The sequence below is a fragment of the Nicotiana tabacum genome, chromosome 18 (genome assembly GCF_000715075.1).
Source record: "Nicotiana tabacum cultivar K326 chromosome 18, ASM71507v2, whole genome shotgun sequence".
Taxonomy (NCBI): Eukaryota; Viridiplantae; Streptophyta; class Magnoliopsida; order Solanales; family Solanaceae; genus Nicotiana; species Nicotiana tabacum.
This window is the reverse complement of record NC_134097.1, coordinates 154,294,168-154,315,058: the sequence shown is the minus strand read 5'-3', so window position 1 is coordinate 154,315,058 and position 20,891 is coordinate 154,294,168. Positions and strand designations below refer to the sequence as shown.

Sequence of the window (20,891 nt, the reverse complement as noted above, 5' to 3'; positions counted from 1 at the left end):
TTATTAGAAACAATTGCGCTATTGGGCCCGTGCCTAGCACGGGCGATTCCCACTAGTATATAGAGAGAGGGGGATGATTGTTATACCGACTATACTGATTTTATCTTATTTGGGCAATTAAACTCTTTTCTTTATTTTTAACTTTTGGTAGGAGTGTTCTACTCTCTTTGTGATTCTACCTGGCACAAATTTAATTACTCCAGTCAATAGGCTTTGGATACAAGATGGTTAAATAAAAAAGAACTTGGTTTTCTTATATACTTTTTCCCCGTGGGGAGATCGACGAGGATGTCGCACACCGTATTGGGGCGGGGTGGATGAAATGGAGGCCCGAAAGCCTCGCTTCCGGTGTTCTGTGTCATAAAAATGTGTCACTTAAACTTAAAGGTAAGTTCTATAAAGCGATGGTAAGACCGACTATGGTGTATGGGGCGGAGTGTTGGTCGGTCAAGAACTCCCATGTCCAGATGATGAAGGTGGCTGAAATGAAGATGTTGAGATGGATGTGTGGGCATATCATGATAAATAGAATTAGAAATGAAGTTATTCGGGAGAAGGCGGGTGTGGCCCCTGGGGAGGACAAGATGCGGGAGGCGAAACTTAGATGGTTCGGGCATGTTAAGATGAGACACACTGATGCTCCTATAAGGAGGTGTGAGGCTGCGTTAGAGGGCCATCGAAGAGGCAGAGGCAGTCCGAAGAAGTATTAGGGAGAGGTGATTAGGCAAGATATATCGCTACTCCAACTGACTAAGGACATGATCATGGTAGAAAGGTGTGGAGATTGAGCATAAAGGTAAATCGTTAGGTAACCGAGTGTTGTTCTTGTTTGTAGCAGTAACTTTGATACATCATTTAGTGTCCTTCGTGTTTCTTTCATATCCCTAGACTTCTGTTGGTGCTGCCTTTGTTTCGATTTTCTGATTGCATTATTTAGCGTTAGTTTTGTATTTTCGCTTCGGTTGTCAGATTGGTTTGCTTGTTATTGTCCCTCCCCTTTTTCCTTCCTGAGCCTGAGGGTCTACCGGAAACAACCTCTCTGCCTTCTATAGACAGGCGTAAGGTTTGCATACACACTACCCTCCCCAGACCCCACTTGTGAAACTACACTGGGTATTATATCGTTATTGTTGTTCATGTCTCTGCAGGGAAGGCACTCTAGCTAAACCCCTCCAGGGGAGAGGGAAATTGGTAATGAGGATAATGTGCTCCTTAGCCGCACCGAGTGTTTTTACATATTTGCATTATCCTGAAGAGTGTAAACCCAAAGAAGAAGTACTTTGGTTTTGCTGCTATACCTAATCAACTCATTTCTCTAAACCTGTAACAGACTTGATAAATCATACCCAACAACAGCCTTGGTGACACCACATTATCTCTTTTAAATATTAAATTACACCACAATATCATTCATAGGATTCAAGGACACTGCACTCCATACTTGTCACCTCATAAATGCATATCACTTGTCAATATATAGATCTTCAGGCAGATAAACAAAGATGCCAAATGCTTGGAAGAGACTTTCAATTTGATCAGAGCAAGCATCAAAGAACACGTCTGACCATTTAATTAATTATACCACATCCTTTAAGAGAAAATTATTCAACAAATTCTTTCACATCTAAGTTGTACGGGATTTACGATTTAACAAAACCTCTTCTAGCTCCTGTATAAATCACTCCAACTTGTGGCTTAATGGGTTTGATATCTCGCAAAACATTAGAGGTCTAGCACCTTATCCCTAATGTTTAGCAAGATATCAAGCCCATTAAGCCGCATGTTAGAGAAATTCATACAGGAGCTTTAAGAGGTTTAGTTAAATAAAATCCAGTACAAGCAAGATGTGATAGAATATGTCGAAGCCTGCCTTCATTTTCTCTGGAACGATCTTTCAATGTTATTAAATAGTGAGGCATGTTCTCCTCTTGTGAGGGTTCAAATCGCAAGCCACTTCAAGCATCAGAGCAAATGGTGACTTTGCTCATGTATCTGCCTGCGGATCTATATGTTTAATAGGGAAAACGGAATGATATGAATATAGTGCACAGTTCTCAACTACTAAGAGTTGATCCTCTACCTGTATTCAACTAGTAACAGCCGCCTCCAAATCTCCTCCTTTTCCCGCTGCTTGCTCCTTCTGGTTGACAAGTAGAAGGTTGCCTACCAACATTTACAATATGCTGCTTAACCCGCGTTTTGAAACACCTCTGGCAGTCTTGCTTATCAGAATTCTTCCAAATCTGAAAACATAGGCAAAGGCATCCGTGCCCCGTGAGGCGAACTGTCAAGTCAAGCATAGAACGGTATATACTCATTGAGGAAAATCAATCACGACAAATTTGGTGAACAATATATATGTCACCAAAACTGTCATGTAAGCTTAAACTTTCAGTGAGCAGTTAATTTCTAAGGTGAATGCTTATCAGTCCAACCGCAGATATAACCAGCATCGCCAAAACCTTATATCCTCTTGACTTTTAAGGCCGAAGAGATCACCTAAAGAATGAGTACGAACTGCAGCATTCCGTCAACATCGCAGTCAGCTACATTTCAGTTCTTAAGCTTTGAGGAGTGCACCCTTCATGTCCATCACTAAATAACTGAAGTTCCAGGGCTGGTTTTCAGTTGACCAGGTGTTTTCAAATGAGAAGCATCCTTTTAGCACGAGAAGAATCAAGACGTAATGCATGCACACTACACAGTATACACATGTACAAATACTCGTGCACTAATGTCTAACCAAGACAGTTTGACAACTAGGTCTAAGAAGCAGTTGGGTAATGACAGAACATTTGCAGTAGAGGAGAGTTTGAGAGGATAAGTAATCTTAATTCTTAGCAGGGGGAGCTTCATGTAGGGAAGAGGAAGGGAGACCAACATCATCAGTAACCATGTTTTCGTTTTTTCTGACCTCTGCCAGCAGAGAAAGAGCCAACAGAATGCCGTGAATTGGCAAGCTCTCGGGGAATTGCAGCACCAGATGTTTTAAGAGTTTCAACCAACTCGGGAAACAATTTCTTATTCTCTTCATTCACAAAGACAATTGCTGTACCTTCCTCTCCCATTCTAGATGCCCTTCCAACCTGGTGCACATACTCCTTGATGGAATTTGGCATATCAAACACAATTACCTGTTTCACAGTCAACAGATCAATTCCTCGACCCAACACCCCTGTGGCCACAATAACAGGAACTTCTCCAACTAGAAATGACCTAACAATTTCTCGCCTATCCTTCATTGATTTCTCACCATGCATTGGCAATGCTTTTAGCCCTGTACTTACTGTTATTGCTTCAGAAAGGAGATCTGCTCCAAGTCTAGAACCCACAAATACAATAACTGGTGGCTTGTAATGCTGCTTGCTCATCAAAATATCGAAAAGCTTTTGCTTCTTCCGCTTCGAGTCTACCCAAATCGCTAACTGCTTGACAGCCTGATTAGGTTTATTTGGCTTCCCAACAGAGATGACTGTGACCTTTTTCGCCATTGAGCTTGCCATCCGCTCTGCTTCTTTAGGAATTGTTGCAGAATACATTAACACTTGAGGTTGAGACAGAGCCGTAAAAATCTGCATCACCTGCTCAAGGAAACCTCTTTGGAGCATGCAATCTACTTCATCAAGAACAAGAATTGAAATAGTATTCAGTTCAATCTCGTGCTTCGTTAAAAGGTCAATGAGCCTTCCAGGAGTTCCCACAATTAAAGACACTCCCTGCTGGATGCGGTGGAGCTGTCCCGCCATGGCATCACCACCTACCACCAATGCAGTTTTGAAGGGCAAACCTTTCCCGAGCACCTTAGCTTGATCCTCTACCTGTATGCAGAGTTCTCTAGTAGGTGTGAGAACCATAGCTAATGGTTTCTGCTGGTTTTGGAAATGCTCTTCATTAACTTTTGCACATCGAGAAACTATAGGAATTAGAAACGAGCCAGTTTTACCGGAACCAGTCTCCGCTGAAACAAGCAAGCTTTGCCCTGCTAAAGTAGAAGGGATTGCTTGCATTTGGACAGGAGTTGGCATTTCATAACCGGCAACTTCAATATTCTCGAGAAGCTTCTGAGGTAGCTTGCCGGAAGCAAATGACAAGACGGGAGGCACTGTAGTGTCTCCCTTCACAACAATATCAAGTTTTCTTCTCAGAAGTTCAGTCTGGTCAGTTGTTAGTGGTTTCACTTCAGATTTATCATTATCCCTAACATAATAGCACTCATCCGTTGCAGGTAACTTCACAGGACATGGACGAGCAGTTGGTTGCCGTGATTTTGCAAGCCGCGACAACAATATACCTTTGCATTCCAAGCTGCAAATATCATCATCAGTCTCATCGCAAATGTACTCACCATAGCGGCCACATATAACACATCGAGGCTCGCCAGGTAGCGCTTCTCTTTGGTCCCAACACCTCTCCTTTACATCATCCTCTGAAACAGACATCAAAGCAGCACTCCCATAAGCACTTAAACCATTCTTTTGCTAACATCATCATAGGAATAAAAGGGTAAAACAAGTACAACAAATAACCAAGCAAAAAAAGGAAAAAGAAGCTGTATACAGTATAGTTTTCTTTTCAGCTAATTTTGCAGCTTTCTCTTGAAATCTCAAACCTATACAGCATTTCCTTACATTCTTTCTGTTTAGACTAATGGTAGCCATAGTACTTTCACACAAAGCTTCAACTCAAGATCTTTAACAGTAAAATGCTTCAATAAGTATCCCTATAAACACATAATCAAGGAGCAGAATCCTCTAATTGCTACACTAATTCAACTACCAAAGCTGATGAACAAATTTTTTTAAGAAAAAAATGATTTTGGGTTTGTTAGGAAATTACCTGCGGCATTACTATCATTTTCTGCAGCTACCGAACTTTCCATGGCTCAAATACTCCGAAAACAAAGATACTCAATAAATCTGAGTCCTGAAAAAATAGAAAAAATTATGAACCAACTCGAAGAAAAAAAAAGATTCAAAATTATGCAGATTGAAAAATTGGGGTAAATGGAAGAAACTCAAAAATCTACAGACCAAGAACGTACCTCTCTTCTGGATTGCTAATAGCGATTCTTTTTTCCTTTTTTTCAGCTTCTGGGGCAATCGGAAACTATATATGTTTTCCGGGTTATCGGATCTTAAATTGGGCCTTTCGGGTTGGAAGTGGAGCTAAGTTTGGGAATTATGCTATAACCCCTTTCTTTTGGATAAAACCCAAAAGATCCTAACTTTATTATAGACCCTTGTGGTCCGGCCCTTACCCGTACCCGTGCATAGCGGAAGCTTAATGCACCGGGCTGCCAGCCCTAACTTTACTATAAGAGGTTAACATTTTAGCAGAATTAACCTGAATAGTGGTTCACCCAATTGCTTAAACTAAAAATAGCCAGCAGATATATAATATAAGCATAGTCATGTTTAATATATGTATAACTGTGTTTAATCAATGCATAGATTATGTATACCAGCTAGGAAAAGTAAACAATAAATTTGTCCGGCTATTTGTATAAAGATCCTTAGATTTTATAGGCTAATCTTATCTATGTCAATATCATTATTTATATATTTACTAGTTTGTCCGCATTTGCTAGTTGCCTGGTTGTGGGAGAAAAAAAAATTAATTTAGATATGATGTTTATACCAAACCAATATATACACAACATGTGTTTCATATATAAACTTTTATCATTTAACCATGAACAATTAACCAGATGTGCTTAATTTTTCTTTTTCAAGGAAAAGAAATGAGGAATATTATGGATTCAACTTTAGGTTAAGTCAAGGACTATTTTCTGTATACCATCCAATTGGGGTTCGAATGACAAAAGGTAAAGGAAGAATAAAAGAATTTCTTTTGTTGACAGAAGTGGTGATCTCGTCTTTGCTTGCTGATAGAAAAGAAGCTTCCGGACTATCTTTCAAAATGAATGAGCAATCACTCAACAATAAACACAAACTAAAAAAGTGGTCAAACACTGCATTTTGGAATGTATTTGCGATGATTAAGAGCATAACAAGACCATTTACCAATGATGAAGTTCTAATGGTATGCTAAAGCTCTGTCACCCTACAAACATAGACGGATTTAGCTCATGAGCTACAGGTTCAACTAAACTCATAACTTTAATATGTGGCTTAGATATATGTGTAAAGAAAAATAACTTTTAATGTTCAATGGTTTAGCGGCAAAAACATAAAGATTGAACCCATCAAATTAAAACTCTGGATCCGTCTCGGCCAACAAACATCTGCTGCTAGAGATCCTCTGGCATAAGGCAGTTTTGATTGTAAGAAGTATGAAATTTTGAAAGGTGCATGGCAGTTTGAATATAAGTTACAGTTTGACAAGATTTGACAATGATTTGAAGTTTTAACATAGCAAATTGGCCTTAATTTGCCTATACAACTCTTGATCACTTCTTTTTGGATCCATCTACGCGTACATGGATGAAGAGAATTTTGTTGTAGCCCCGTGAAATTCTGATCTTGTCATCAGTATATCTGCATTATACAAATGGAAATAACAGGATTGTTTAAGCATAACGGTCGATGACAAACAACAACAAAAACCCAGTGAGTTCTCATAAGTGGCGTCTGGGGAAGGTAGTATGTACGCAAACCTTACTCCTGCCCTTGGAGGACAAAGAGGCTATTTTCGATAGACCTTCGGCCAAAGTAACGATGGATGACAAAGTTTAGCTAAAATAGTTAGAAAGCCAATGCTATGTCCGCATTAGATATCTTACAGTATTTCTATGGTGAACTTGCTTTCCATTTCAACTGGAATTCCATAAACTCCAGCCACGAATGCTCCATCATCCATTATAACATTGTACGTGTTACTACCGGATTTCCTGAAGCCAAGCAATTAAGATTAACGACATCAGAACCTAGCAATTGATTCTTGATGAAAATCTTAATATCCTCAGATTCTATAGTATTGTTTCATTAACATGACTGGAGACTACGATAATTTGCGAGTGGCATTTAGCAGGGGACTTACTCATATTTTCCAGTCATGGAGAACCTAATCCCAAAGAATATCTCAACCAGGAACTTTAATTGTCCATTTGGTTTGACAATCTAAAAAGAAGAACATCATAAATTCAGTATAAAACAGAATTATTGAAGAGTCTAAAGCAGCAGACATAAGAAAAGAATGAAGAGTCTTATGCACCTGCATGCCCATGAGACCATTGCCAGCATTCTCGACCCAACTATCTGTTTCAACCTGACAAAAGGAATGAACGCAATAATTATATGGCTGAATTTACCTTTCACGAACAACTCAGGCGCTAAATGAGTGAAAGCTTAAGTCACAAGAAGAGCTTTACTCAGCATAATTAAAAGTATATGTTATCCCCTATTTTAAAAGCCCCAAGCCGCTGACAATACAACAACATTGATAGAACTTATCTTTTCTTCATTTGCCATAGGCTTTAACTTAGACCCATAGCATTGCGGCCTACTTATGTTCTTCTAAGAGGTGAATATTTTTTCTTAAAACAGTGTTAACATAATATCGTTCATCTTTGTCAGGTAATAATTCATGCTGACTGAATTCAGAAGTCCATTTTACATAGTTACACAGGTAGTGGCGGATCCAGGATTTTTATTAAGGGGGTCAAAATATAAAGAAGTAAATTTAGGAATAGAGCCAAGGGGTATCAGTATGTAATACATATACATAATTTTCTTTTTTACCTAGTGTATATAGTGTGAATGAGTCACAACTCTATACCAAAAATTATGGCAACCACCAAATAATAAATAAGACAATAAAACAACAATAAAAGGAACACCAGAATTTACGAGGTTCGGCCAATTTTGCCTACTTCCTCGAACACAACCAATATTTTATTTCACTCCAAAATTGCAAGTGAAATTATACTAAAGAGAGAATATACAAATGCCTTAAGAAGATAAGAATGCAAATGAGAGGTGTGTCTAAATCCTAAACATTAGGTCTCCTTTTATAGGGAAAAATTCTCTACCAAATGGCTAAACCACCGATGTGGGATTTGCCAAATTCAACAAATCTCTGTAATAGTCATGTACTCTGCCTCTGTTGTAGACAAAGCAACTATTGACTGCAAAGTAGACTTCCAACTAACTGGTGCCTTTGCAAAAGTAAACACATAACCAGTAGTTGATCTTCGTTTGTCCAGATCACCCGCAAAATCTGAGTCACAATATCCAACTACAGATTGATTGCCTTCCTGCTCAAAAACTAACCCAACATCTACAGTATTATGAATATACCGTAGAATCGACTTCATAGCTTGCCAATGCTCCTTTCCTGGATTATGCATATATCTGCTAATAACTCTAACAGCTTGTGAAATGTCAGGTCTCGTATAGACCATTGCATACATCAAGCTACCAACAGCATTTGCGTATGGTACCCTTGACATATACTTATGTTCAGCTTCATCTTTTGGCGACATAGTAGTACTTAGCTTAAAATGGAGAGCAAGTAGAGTACTAACTGGCTTAGTCTTCTCATCTATGCCAAAACGTTGTAGTACTCTCTTCAAATATTCCTTTTAAGATAAACAGAGTTTCTTTGAACGTCTATCTCTTATTATCTCCATGCCAAGAATTTTCTTTGCCACACCCAGATCCTTCATCTCGAACTCCTTCTTCAGTTGAATCTTCAACTTATTCAACTTATCAATTTCTTCCGAATTCGTGGAAGCTATCAACATATCATCAACATATAGGAGAAGATATACAAAGGAACCATCTTTAAGCTTGCACAAATACACACAATGATCGTATTTGCTTCTCTTGTACCCTTGCCGCAACATAAACTCGTCAAATCGCTTATACCATTGTCTAGAAGATTGTTTCAATCCGTACAATGATTTTTCAACTTTGCACACTATATTTTCTTTTCCAGCAACTTTGAATCCTTCTGGCTGAGTCATGTAGATTTCCTTCTCCAAGTTTCCATGTAAAAACGCAGTTTTTACATCCATCTGAACTAGTTCCAAATCCAACTGTGCTACCAAAGCCAACATAATTCTAATGGAGGGATGTTTTACAACTGGAGAAAACACTTCATTGTAATCAATTCCCTCCTTTTGAGCATATCCTTTGGCCATCAATCTTGCTTTGTAGCGAACATCTTCTTGGTTAGGAAATTCTTCTTTCTTTGCAAATACCCATTTGCACCCAATTGCTTTCTTTCCCTTTGGGAGATTGGCCAATCTCCATGTATGATTCTGATGAAGGGACTGTATTTCATCATTCATGGCAATCCTCCACTTATCTTCTTCTGAACTTTGGACTGTGTCTTTATAAGTGGTAGGAACATCATCAGCTACAATTGAGGCGGCACAAACAACCGTCTCTATAAGACGAACATGTTTTGTTATTGTCCTTTTTGGCCTGCTAGTTGCAATTGATTCAAGTTGTTGTTGAGGTTCCTGAGTTGGAATCTCCCTCTCTACTGGCTCTTCTTCCAGAGGATAATCTTCATTTGTTTCCTCCTCTGCTTCTTGTGTAGGAAAAATAAATTTTCCCTCAAACTCCACCTGCTTAGAAGCACCCTCATTTTGTTTGGTATCTTCTGTTACCTTATTTACCATAGCAGATTCATCAAACGTAACATCCCTGCTGAATATTACTTCTTTGTCATAGGACACCATAAGCGGTATCTTTTGACTCCAGAAGTAATCCCCATAAAAATAGCCTTCTTTGCCCTTTGATCTAATTTTGACTCTGTCACATGATAATATGCAGTTGAGCCAAACACGTGCAAAGAGTCATAATCTACAGCAGGCTTTTCATACCATTTTTCAAATTGTGTCTTGCCATCAATAGCAGCAGATGGTAAGCGATTAATGAGGTAGCATGCATATGTAACTGCCTCAGCCCAAAATTCTTTGCCTAAGTCAGCATTGGACAACATACATCGTACCTTCTCCAGCAAGGTCTGGTTCATACGTTCTGTCACTTCACTCTGTTGTGGTGTATGTCTGACAGTAAAGTGTCGGACGATGCCATCATTTTCACAGACCTAATTAAAATGATCATTTTTGTATTCACCTCCATTGTCTGTGCGAATACACTTGATCCTCCTGCCTGTTTGATTCTCCACCATCATTTTCCATTTGAGAAAAATTCTCAACACTTCATCTTTGCTCTTCATTGTATACACTCACACTCTTCGGGAAAAATCATCAACAAAGGTTACAAAATAGTGTTTCCCACCCAATGAAGGTGTTTTGGAAGGACCCCAAACATCAGAGTGTACATAATCCAAAATACCTTTAGTATTATGGATCGTTGTACCAAATTTAACCCTTGTCTGTTTCCCTTTGACACAATGCTCGCAAAATTCCAAGTTGCAAGCCTTTACTCCTTTTAACAATCCTTGATCTGATAATGTTTTCAAGGATTTTCCTCCAGCATGTCTCAAGCGCATGTGTCATAGCCTGGTTGCTTCTGCCTCTTTTTCTTCATTGGATGTTATTGTCGCTGTCCCAATAACTGTACTACCGCGATAATGGTACATGTTATTGTTCTTCCGATTGGCCTTCATTACCACTAGTGCACCGGAGCATACTCTCATCACTCCATTTTCTGCAATGATTTTGAACCCTTCTGATCTTAGGACTCCAACAGAGATGAGATTTTTCTTCAAACCCGGTACATATCGAACATCTGTTAATGTTCTGATCATTCCATCATGGTTCCTTAATCGTATTGAACCAATGCCATATGAGGTAAGAGGGCTATTATCCGGTGTGTGGACGACTCCATATTCTCCTTCTTAAAAATCCACAAACCAGTCCCTGTTGGGACACATATGATAGCTACAAGCCGAGTCCATCAACCATATGTCTAATGATGTTGATGGCTCTATTGTAACTAATGAGAAGTCTGAATCATCACCATTAGCTATATTTTAATCCATAATGGTCTTTCCATTGTTATGTTTGACCTTATTCTTCAACTTCGGACAATCTTTCTTCCAGTGCCCCTTTTCTCGACAAAAGGCACATTCATATTTGCTGGGTCTAGATCTTGACTTGGATCTTCCTTTCTTTGTCCTCGTTTGATTTTGATGACGACCCCTCACAACCAGTGCTTCTCCTTCTCCGCCCTTCTGTTTTTCTCCCTTTCTTTGTTCATAGTTGTACAAAGCCGAACAAACTTCTCTAAGAGAAATTTCGTCATTTCCATGGAGTAGAGTAGTTTCAAGGTGCTCGTACTCATCAGGAAGTGACCACAATAACATCAAGTCCAAGTCACCATCATCAAAAGTTGCATCCATATTTTGCAAATCTGTGACCAACTTATTGAAACTGGTGATATGTTCATTCATCGTGGTACTAGGAACATAGGTGAAGCGAAACAGTCTCTTCTTCATGTACAATTTATTTTGACTATTTTTCTTCAAAAATTTATCCTCCAGCGTTTTCCACAATTTACTTGTAGAAGTTTCCTTTGTGTATAGATATTTCTGCTCTCTAGCAAGGTAGGATCGAATAGTACCGCAAGCAACACGGTTGATAATTCTCCAATCTTCTTCTCCAATAACATCTGGTCTTTTTTCTTCAATGGCAAGATCTAGCCCTTGTTGAAAAAGGACATCTAGAACCTCGCCTTGCCACATCCCAAAATGTCCTGACCCGTCAAAAATTTCTACCACAAATTTCGCATTTGACACAATTCTTGTCATAAGCGAAGATGCCAATGATGACGTATTGTTGACATTTGATGTAGATTCTTCTTGTTTATTGTCTCCCATCTTTGATACAGATATTATTTAATAGCTGACGATACAAATCAAGATTATTTCATTTCTGGTGTGGAAGATCAGACTAAGCTGCAACCACAGAGCATACTCAGACAGATCCTTGACTCAGTTACCAAGATAAATCTTTTCAGATGTGGAAGATCAGACTATGTTGCAACCACAGAGCATACTTAGACAGTACCTTGGCTCTAATACCAATTGTTGCGGAAGCCAAATGTATATAGTGTGAATGAGTTACAACTACTATACCAAAAATTATGACAACCACCAAATAATAAATAAGACAATAAAACAACAATAAAAGGAACACCAGAATTTACGAGGTTCGGCCAATTTTGTCTACTTTCTCGGACACAACCAATATTTTATTCCACTCAAAAATTACAAATGAAATAATACTAAAGAGAGAAGATACAAATGCCTTAAGAAAATAAGAAGGCAAATGAGAGGTGTGTCTAAATCCTAAACATTAGGCCTACTTTTATAGGGAAAATTTTTCCACCAAATGGCTAAACCACCGATGTGGGATTTTCCAAATTCAACAATAATTTTCTTTTTTACCTAGCTGTGCAGTGTAATTTTCCGGCAACTGAATACATGTGGCTCCGCCACTGAACACTGGCACCTAAATCCTTTCCTTCTCTTTCTCGAAATTTTGGGTTTTCTTTAGCATGTTCAGAGTAGCTTCTTGAGGAGGAAAATCTCACTATCTATCTCATTCTTTCTACTGTTTGTGTCGGCACTCATTTGTTGCGCTCTATTAGACTGTATCTAATCAGATGCTACAGTTTCCATGTGCTATAAGTTGCATTGTTTACAACTCCCTTTCACCTAGTGAATATCGATCTTATTCATAAGCAAGTATAGAATGGTCTGCTTTTGAGCTTTTCCATTATGCCAAACTTTTGGCATTCGAAAGGGAAAGAGAAGTTTGAGTGGACAGATACCTGTGAACTCCATATCATTTGCCACTCTCCCTCAAGTAGTTCCAATTCAGGATTTGCTACATTTTGGTTCAAGGAAATAAATTCATCAATTGCCTGTTAATTTCACAGCACGAAAAGTATTAGCCAATTGAATTAAAGAATTGTAGACCATCTATAACAGAATTTTCACCGAAAAGTAACATCCGTACCTTTTCAACACTTGTACCCGTTGAAATTGATGAAAGCAATTTTTGTCTTGGTTCGGCTTCCTTTTGTAGCACAAATGTAGTTCCCTGCACTATAGCAGTATAGCTTGTGGCCCTTAAACGCTTAACTGATTACCCGTTAAAAAGGAGCTGTGAGATACAGCTTACTGGCTAATATTCATGACGTATATCATATAACGGTGAGGAAAAGCGAATGCGATCGTTAGCTAATTATTACGCTCTCCTACCTTGTTTCCTCTTGAAATACGGAGATTTCCAGATGGAGATAAATACGTTGTGTCTAACCAGCCCTTAGCTTCATCTCCCAGAAGTCGAAAAGGTACAGGGTATGGAACCTTGACGGGTAGAAATTTGAACGAAAAGGCTGCTCTATCAAATTGGAAAAGAATTCGTTTTCCATCTTTGATCGTCGCAAGTGCCTGAAGAAAAAAAAAAGATGCACATATATTCAAGATATCAATATCAAAGAAACACATTACTTTCTACTTGGATGTTTTCTTCTTTTTAATCTTTGCAGCATCTCCTCCGCTCCTTCCCCCCCCCCCCCCCCTCCCCCAAACAAGGCGGCGCGCTTCACCCACCAAAATAAAAATATTACAGTTTGAGCAGAAATGGAATAAATTTGATAGGACAGGCATTGAGTTTTTCTGTAAGCTTTAGAACAAAGTCAATAATTATTGAAGAAAATACGATAAAAGATTCATACCTCTACTTTCAGTTCACCTATTGCCTCAGAAAACTTTACAATGTTGGATACGCGTGGATCATTCGTTCTAAGGAACACTTCTTGAAATACACTGAATGAATCTACCCCAACAAAAGTTCTCTGCAAAGTGGTGTTCAAGTTTAGGCTCGGATAGGAAAAATGACTATTTAAAAAACCTCATTAACGCTATAAATCTGTTCTTTTTTATCTTTTGGCCTGAAGAATACATAGAAGATGTTTGCTGGCTTTACAAAGCAAGCTCAAGGTTAACGAATGAAAAGTCGTTCTTATATTTTCATACTAAAACAGCAAATTAGCTCAAGTGCTTATATTCCATTGTAGCACTCAATTCAGCCCCATTAGATACCATTGGTAATCTAGGTTTCCTGTCCTAGTAAACTTTGTAACGTCGCTTTACTTTCACATGTTTGTCGGGTTCATGATTTATGAATGGTTAGGTCTAGAATCCATATCATGATATAGCTATTTGGCATCTCAATGAAATCAGCGTTCACCACTAATTCTTCTTTTAAACTCTCTAGCCTGAAATTTGTCGCTAACGACATAAATGTAGACAGTCAATGGTATAAAAAACCAAGAAGTACAGCGTGTAACCTGAATAGGAGATGCTGACCCTGGCCTAGTCGTGAACATCAGCTGCCACCGCCCCTCAATCAAACTCGAGCTCGTCTATAAATAATAGTAACCAGTTTCAACATCACAAGGAAATTAGAAAGTAAAGTTGCAAACTTTCAAATCAAATTTTCTTTTCCTTAGTCACACATTGCACAACCAGAAATTGCAGAAGAATAACTATTTTGATATCTTTTCCTTCACACGTAGCTAAGATTATTGTATAAACACTAAAAAAGGGGTACACGGTTACAAAAATTAATAAGTCTAATGAGTTCTCAAACTCATGAAAGCAAAAGCGACGGAAATAATACTCACCGGTTCAGAAACACCATCTGATCCTTCAAGAACTTTAACAGCGCGTTCAACCTCCTGCATAGTCATAAAAATTGCTTCAAATTATTAATCTCAGCTAACAATAGTGTGTATTTTTATTTCCCGCATTATATCACTATATTATCCTACGGCCGCTGCACCAAATAACCCCTAAAAGATTAAAATTAAAAAGAAATCATAACTCATTTAAATGGGTTCTTTTAAATGGAATTAAGTTTACTTCTATTTAATTCCATTTCATAATCCATGTACTCCCTCAGTTCCATTTTATATGGCTTTCTTTAATTTTTGGTTTGTTCCAAAAACTCTTTAACTTTAAATTTCTCATTTTATCCTTAATGACATGCACACTAAAAAATACAGCAAATTCCTTCGAAACTTTCCAGGAACTTTCCGGCAAAACAAAACATTCTTTTTCAGCAAAACAAACATTAAAAGCTTTTTCGTTTTCCTTGATTTTGGTTTATTTTCGTTTTCGTTACAGTAGCTCAAATTGAAATCGGCGCTTTTCTTAGATCCCCGAATTCACTGCTTTTCTTAGACCCCCCGAATTTTCTTCTCCACCCACGAACCGCTAGCAGGTATTAACCCCCCGGGTAACACCCATTTCCATTTTATTCTGCTTTTTGTGCTTTATATATTCATAATTTGAGTAGAATCTGATGCTGCAATTGCTTTTTAATTCCAAAAATTAGGGGTGTGTAAGTTGTTTTTCCACATCGAGATCGTGTAGCTTTCTGGGATGTTTAGTAGGATCGAGTTTTCTTGCTCATTTTGAAGGTTTTATTACTTGGGTACTCGTTCATTACTGATTTTGGGTTTTTTTTTTGGAATTTTTGTTTGTTAATTAAGTTCAAACCATAAGTTTGCATAAACCGTCTTCTTTTAATATTGCATAAGTTTCAGAACTGAGCATTTGGTCAATTCCACTCCTATCCGATTTTTTATATGAGAACTTCTGAAATAGCCGAATCTCCTCACCTATTTCAGAAGCTTGCTTGTTGTTTTTCTTCAGTTAATTTCGGCTGCTAGTTACTTTCGGTGCTACACCAGTGGTAGCGGTGATAGCCCTTGTTGGTCTTTGGGTCGTGGTATTTTCTGTGTTTTCAGGGAAATTCTCAAAGTGGTTGGAGACAAGTTGGGCACACGAGCACTAGCAAAGGAGAGCAACCTGGACGAGCATCAGCAAAGGGCGGTGGGAAGCATTGCGTGAGCTTGCAAGTATATCGAGGGCTGCAAATCAACACAGGTTTAGTTCTCGGGAATTGGTACCTCCCGTTCTACTGTTTTCCTTTTGGTGTTAGCTAAATTGATGTTACTTTAGTTCACAATAGTTGAATCATTCAATAGGTGTACAGGTAGTCACTTCTTTCCTTCTAGTTTGATTCGTTGTCCGTGGTGCACTAGCGAGTCTTTTGTAGAGTTGTCGTAGGTGTAGTGGCGGCAGTCTGGGATGATAGATTAAAGGCATGTCCTCAGGTGGGGCAGAGGGAGGGGCAAAGAGTGGGCTCGGGGTCAGGGGGTGGGTCGGGAGGTAGGGGAGGTAGAGTGGGCAAGGGAGCCTATAGGTTGAGAATCGGGTCATGGAACATAGGTTCGCTAACGAGTAAGTCTATAGAGTTGGCGAAGATCCTTCAGAAGAGGAAGATTAATATAGCGTGTGTCCAGGAGACTAGGTGGGTCGGATCGAGGGCGAGAAACGCGGATGGGTATAAGTTGTGGTACTCCGGAGTCGTGAGGGGTAAGAATGGAGTGGGTATCCTAGTAGATAGCCATCTTAGGGAGTCGGTGGTAGAGGTCAGGCGTGTGAATGATAGACTAATGACTATTAAATTGGTGGTGGGTGAGTGTCCTTTAAACGTCGTTAGCGCGTACGCACCGCAAGTAGGTTGTGATGAGGAGATTAAAAGGCGTTTTTGGGAAGGGTTAGATGACATTGTTCGTAGTATTCCGCCTTCCGAGAGGTTATTCATAGGAGGGGATTTCAATGGTCATATTGGGTCGTCGGCAGGTGGTTATACTGAGGTGCATGGCGGCTTTGGTTTCGGGGAACGAAACGGAGGGGGCATATCACTGCTGGATTTTGCCAAGGCATTCGATCTAGTGATTGCAAACTCGAGTTTTCCGAAGCGAGAGGAGCATTTGGTTACTTACCAAAGTTCGGTGGCGAAGACTCAAATTGACTATCTCCTCCTAAGGAGATGCGACAGAAGGTTGTGCGAGGATTGCAAAGTTATCCCAGGTGAGACCCTTGCAACGCAACATAGGCTCTTGGTGATGGACGTTAGTATTATGATAAGAAGGAAACAGAGGTCAGTACGAGGCTGCCCGAGGATTAGGTGGGGCGCCTTGACTAAGGTTAAAGCCCAGGAGTTGGAAGGAAGGTTGTCGGCAATGGGAGCTTGGAGAAGTAGTGGGGACGCAAACACTATGTGGTCGACGACGGCGGACTATATAAGGAAGGCGGCAAGAGAGGTGTTAGGGGTATCTTCAGGCCGCACTTGTGGTCACAAAGGAGACTGGTGGTGGAATGCAGTTGTACAAGGTAAAGTGGAAGCGAAGAAGGTGGCTTACCTGCGGTTAGTGGGGAGCACTGGAGAGGAGGAGAAGAGAGCGAACATTGCAAGATATAAGGTAGCTAGGAAGGAGGCAAAGATGGCAGTGACGGAGGCAAAGACGGCAGCTTTTGCTCGTTTGTATGAGGAACTAGGGAACAAAGGCGGGGAGAAGAAGTTACTCCGACTCGCTAAGGTGAGAGAGAGGACGGCTCGGGATTTGGACCAAGTGAGGTGCATAAAAGATGAGGACGGCAAAGTTTTGTTGGGGGATGACCAGATAAAGAGGAGATGGCAGACCTACTTTCATAAGCTTCTAAATGAGGAAGGGGATCAGGATATTGTACTAGGTGAATTGAGGAACGCCGACAGCCCCCATGAACTAAGTGATTATCGGGACATTGAGGTCGATGAGGTCATGGAGGCAATGCGTAAGATGAGAAGGGGCAGAGCTACCGGACCAGATGAAATTCCGGTTGAGCTTTGGAGGTGTGTGGGTAGAGCAGGCGTGGAATGGCTTATTAAGTTGCTTAATGTGATATCCAAGACTAATAGGATGCCCGAAGAGTGGAGGTGGAGTACTATGGTCCCGTTGTATAAGAACAAAGGCGATATCCAGATCTGTAACAACTATAGGGGTATTAAATTACTAAGTCATACCATGAAAGTCTGGGAGAGAGTGGTAGAAATGAGAGTGCGAAGGACGGTGTCTATTTCAGACAACCAGTTCGGGTTCATGCCGGGGCGATCTACCACAGAAGCTATCCACCTTATTAGGAGGACGATGGAACAATACAGGGATAAGAAGAAGGATCTCCACATGGTGTTTATCGATCTAGAGAAAGCGTACGACAAGGTTCCTAGGGAGGTCTTATGGAGATGCTTAGAGGCTAAAGGGGTCCCGATTGCCTACATTAGGGCGATTAAGGACATGTATGATGGAGCTAAGACTCGGGTTAGGACAGCAGGAGGCGATTCAGATTATTTTCCGATTATTACAGGATTGCATCAAGGGTCTGCGTTCAGCCCTTTCCTATTTGCCCTGGTGATGGATGCTATAACACATCATATTCAGGGGGAGGTGCCATGGTGCATGCTATTTGCTGATGACATAGTTCTAATCGACGAGACACGACGCGGCGTCAGCGAGAGGTTAGAGGTTTGGAGACACACCCTTGAGTCCAAAGGTTTCAGGTTGAGCAGGACGAAGACGGAATACCTTGAGTGCAAATTTGGGGCAGAGCCGACGGAAGCGGGAGTGGAAGTGAGGCTTGATTCTCAAGTCATCCCTAAGAGGGGTAGTTTCAAGTACCTGGGGTCGTTTATTCAGGGGTCCGGGGAGATCGACGAGGATGTCACACACCGTATAGGGGTGGGGTGGATGAAATGGAGGTTAGCGACGGGAGTCCTGTGTGACAAGAAAGTGCCACTGTTACTGAAAGGTAAATTTTATAGGGCAGTGGTTAGGCCTGCTATGTTGTATGGGACCGAGTGTTGGCCGGTGAAGATCTCACACATCCAGAGGATGAAAGTTGCAGAGATGAGGATGTTGAGGTGGATGTGCGGGCATACAAGGAAGGATAAGATTAGAAATGAAGATATTCGAGAGAAGGTGGGTGTGGCCCCCATGGAGGACAAGATGCGGGAAGCAAGACTCAGATGGTTCGGGCACATTCAGAGGAGGAACACTGATGCACCGGTGAGAAGGTGTGAACGACTGGCAGTGGTGGGTACGAGGAGAGGTAGGGGGAGACCTAAGAAGTATTGGGGAGAGGTGATCAGGCAGGATATGACGCGACTTAGGGTTACTGAGGACACGGCCCTAAACAGGGAATTGTGGAGATCGAGCATTAAGGTGGTAGGTTAGGGAAATTGTGATGTCTTTGTTACAGCGCACTAGAGTGAGACTAGCCAGTTAGGAAGTAGTCTTAGGATGCTATTGATCAACTACTGATGATGGGCTTTATCTCCTGTGTATTAATACCTTACATCTTTCTCGTATTTCCTATATCTCTTATATTGTTGTTACTTTGTTTTTATGGTATTTATGTTATGTTATGGATTTTATGGTACTTTATGTTGTTTTATTATGAGTCTATTGATAGTACTAATATAGTGTCTCTTGTTGCCTCTTTGAGCCGAGGGTCTCCTGGAAACAGCCTCTCTGCCCCTCGGGGTAGAGGTAAGGTCTGCGTACATATTACCCTCCCCAGACCCCACTTGTGGGATTACACTGGGTTGTTGTTGTTGTTGTTGTTGTTGTTGTTGTTTCTTGTTCATCAAGCTTCGTACAGATTTATGACAAGTTCTAAAGGCTATTTTGTATGAGCCAAACGTCTTTCGTTCTTTTTTAAACTATGTATCTAATCAAACACTACCATATAAATGAAACAGGTGGAGTACTATATAATATCCATATTATAATCTATCATCGTATTATCTTATTACACTTTGGGGTGCGGCCCTTCCCCAAATCCTGTGTGAATGCGGGATGCTTCGTGCATCGGGCTGCCCATTGTATTATCTTATCACCTTACTAAACTACAATAATAACAATAACTATGCCCTCAGTCTCAAACATGTTGAGGTCGGCTACATGAATCCTCACTCTCTATTTAAGCTTAGCTCATGTCATTATCATACCAAACAAAATAAAACTGGATCGAAAAAAATCATACAAACTCATAATTCACGTATATCAATAAACGCTTCAAAATCTATCACTAAATAGAGCAGAGTTAGAACAAAAAATCAGAAAAAAATAAAAGAATTGGGAAAAATGTGTGAACTGACTTGAAGTTGTTGAGGAGAAGCAGAGCGACCACGACCTTGAATACCAATAAGAGCTTCAATTAGGGCATTTTCTTCATTACTAAATGAAGAAACTTTAGCTTCTTTTTGGTCCACAACAGAACATACTAAAAATCTCTTCTTGTTTTGCTTTTTCTGACCAAGAAATTGCTTGCAATAATTATTTCTAGTTGGATTTATGGCAATTTGAGGCCTAAATCGAAGACCTAAATTCCCAATTTCCATTGTTGCCATTGTTTGAGAATTTTGGAGGGAGGTGTTTGTGTGAGTGACAATAAACCGTTAAGGACAGCCTCAACCAACTTTTCAAGATTTTTCATATTTGATTTGCTATTATTTAGATTTTCTTGTGGACGTGGAGAATTATTAGCTACACACGCGGCGTAGGTGGGTCATATGAATATCTAAAGAAATTGTTCCTTTATTTGTATTTTTCAAAAAAAAATTATAAATAGAATTCTATTTAAGGTGAATGTTTATATTTTAGAAAGATTTTAGGGTTTGTCACTTGGTGGCTAAGTCATTTTTACCCTATAAGTAGAGGGGTTGCTCTGATGGTAAGCAACTTCCACTTCCAACCAAGAGGTTGTGAGTTTGAGTCTCCCCAAGAGCAAGTTGGGAATTTCTTGGCGGGAAGGATGTCGGGGGTCTATTTGGAAACAGTCTTTCTACCCCAGGGTAGGGGTAAGGTCTGCATACACACTACCCTCCCCAGACTCAACTAAGTGGGATTATATTGGATTGTTGTTGTTGTTGTTGTTGTTGTTTCTTTGCAATATTCTTCTTTTATTATTTTATAACACGTTATCAGCATGTAACTCTAATCAATTGAGTAAAAGCTTTGGGATTGAGCATAATGATTGTCAATTGTTCCATGAACTTCCTTCATGATTAAATTCTGGATTTAAGATAAGTATTTTACTTTATTTTT

The 20,891-nt window shown here is 39.9% G+C and overlaps 2 protein-coding genes across 2 annotated transcripts; both read right to left on the bottom strand.

Moving 5' to 3' along the window:
* Positions 1-1,318: 1,318 nt before the first annotated feature.
* On the bottom strand, positions 1,319-5,181 carry LOC107828010 (DEAD-box ATP-dependent RNA helicase 41). The gene is made up of 3 exons (XM_016655265.2): positions 5,042-5,181; positions 4,837-4,923; positions 1,319-4,426 (listed from the first exon to the last, which is right to left on the bottom strand). The coding sequence occupies exons 2-3, from the start codon at positions 4,877-4,879 to the stop codon at positions 2,886-2,888; spliced, it is 1,584 nt and encodes a 527-aa protein (XP_016510751.1). The 5' UTR covers positions 4,880-4,923; positions 5,042-5,181; the 3' UTR covers positions 1,319-2,885.
* A 1,094-nt stretch (positions 5,182-6,275) lies between these two features.
* LOC107799184 (putative plastid-lipid-associated protein 12, chloroplastic) lies at positions 6,276-20,280 on the bottom strand. The gene is made up of 11 exons (XM_075237534.1): positions 19,943-20,280; positions 14,577-14,630; positions 14,241-14,315; positions 13,626-13,745; positions 13,147-13,338; positions 12,902-12,985; positions 12,714-12,806; positions 7,174-7,227; positions 7,000-7,079; positions 6,743-6,850; positions 6,276-6,497 (listed from the first exon to the last, which is right to left on the bottom strand). The coding sequence occupies exons 1-11, from the start codon at positions 20,192-20,194 to the stop codon at positions 6,410-6,412; spliced, it is 1,200 nt and encodes a 399-aa protein (XP_075093635.1). The 5' UTR covers positions 20,195-20,280; the 3' UTR covers positions 6,276-6,409.
* Between the last annotated feature and the right edge of the window lie 611 nt (positions 20,281-20,891).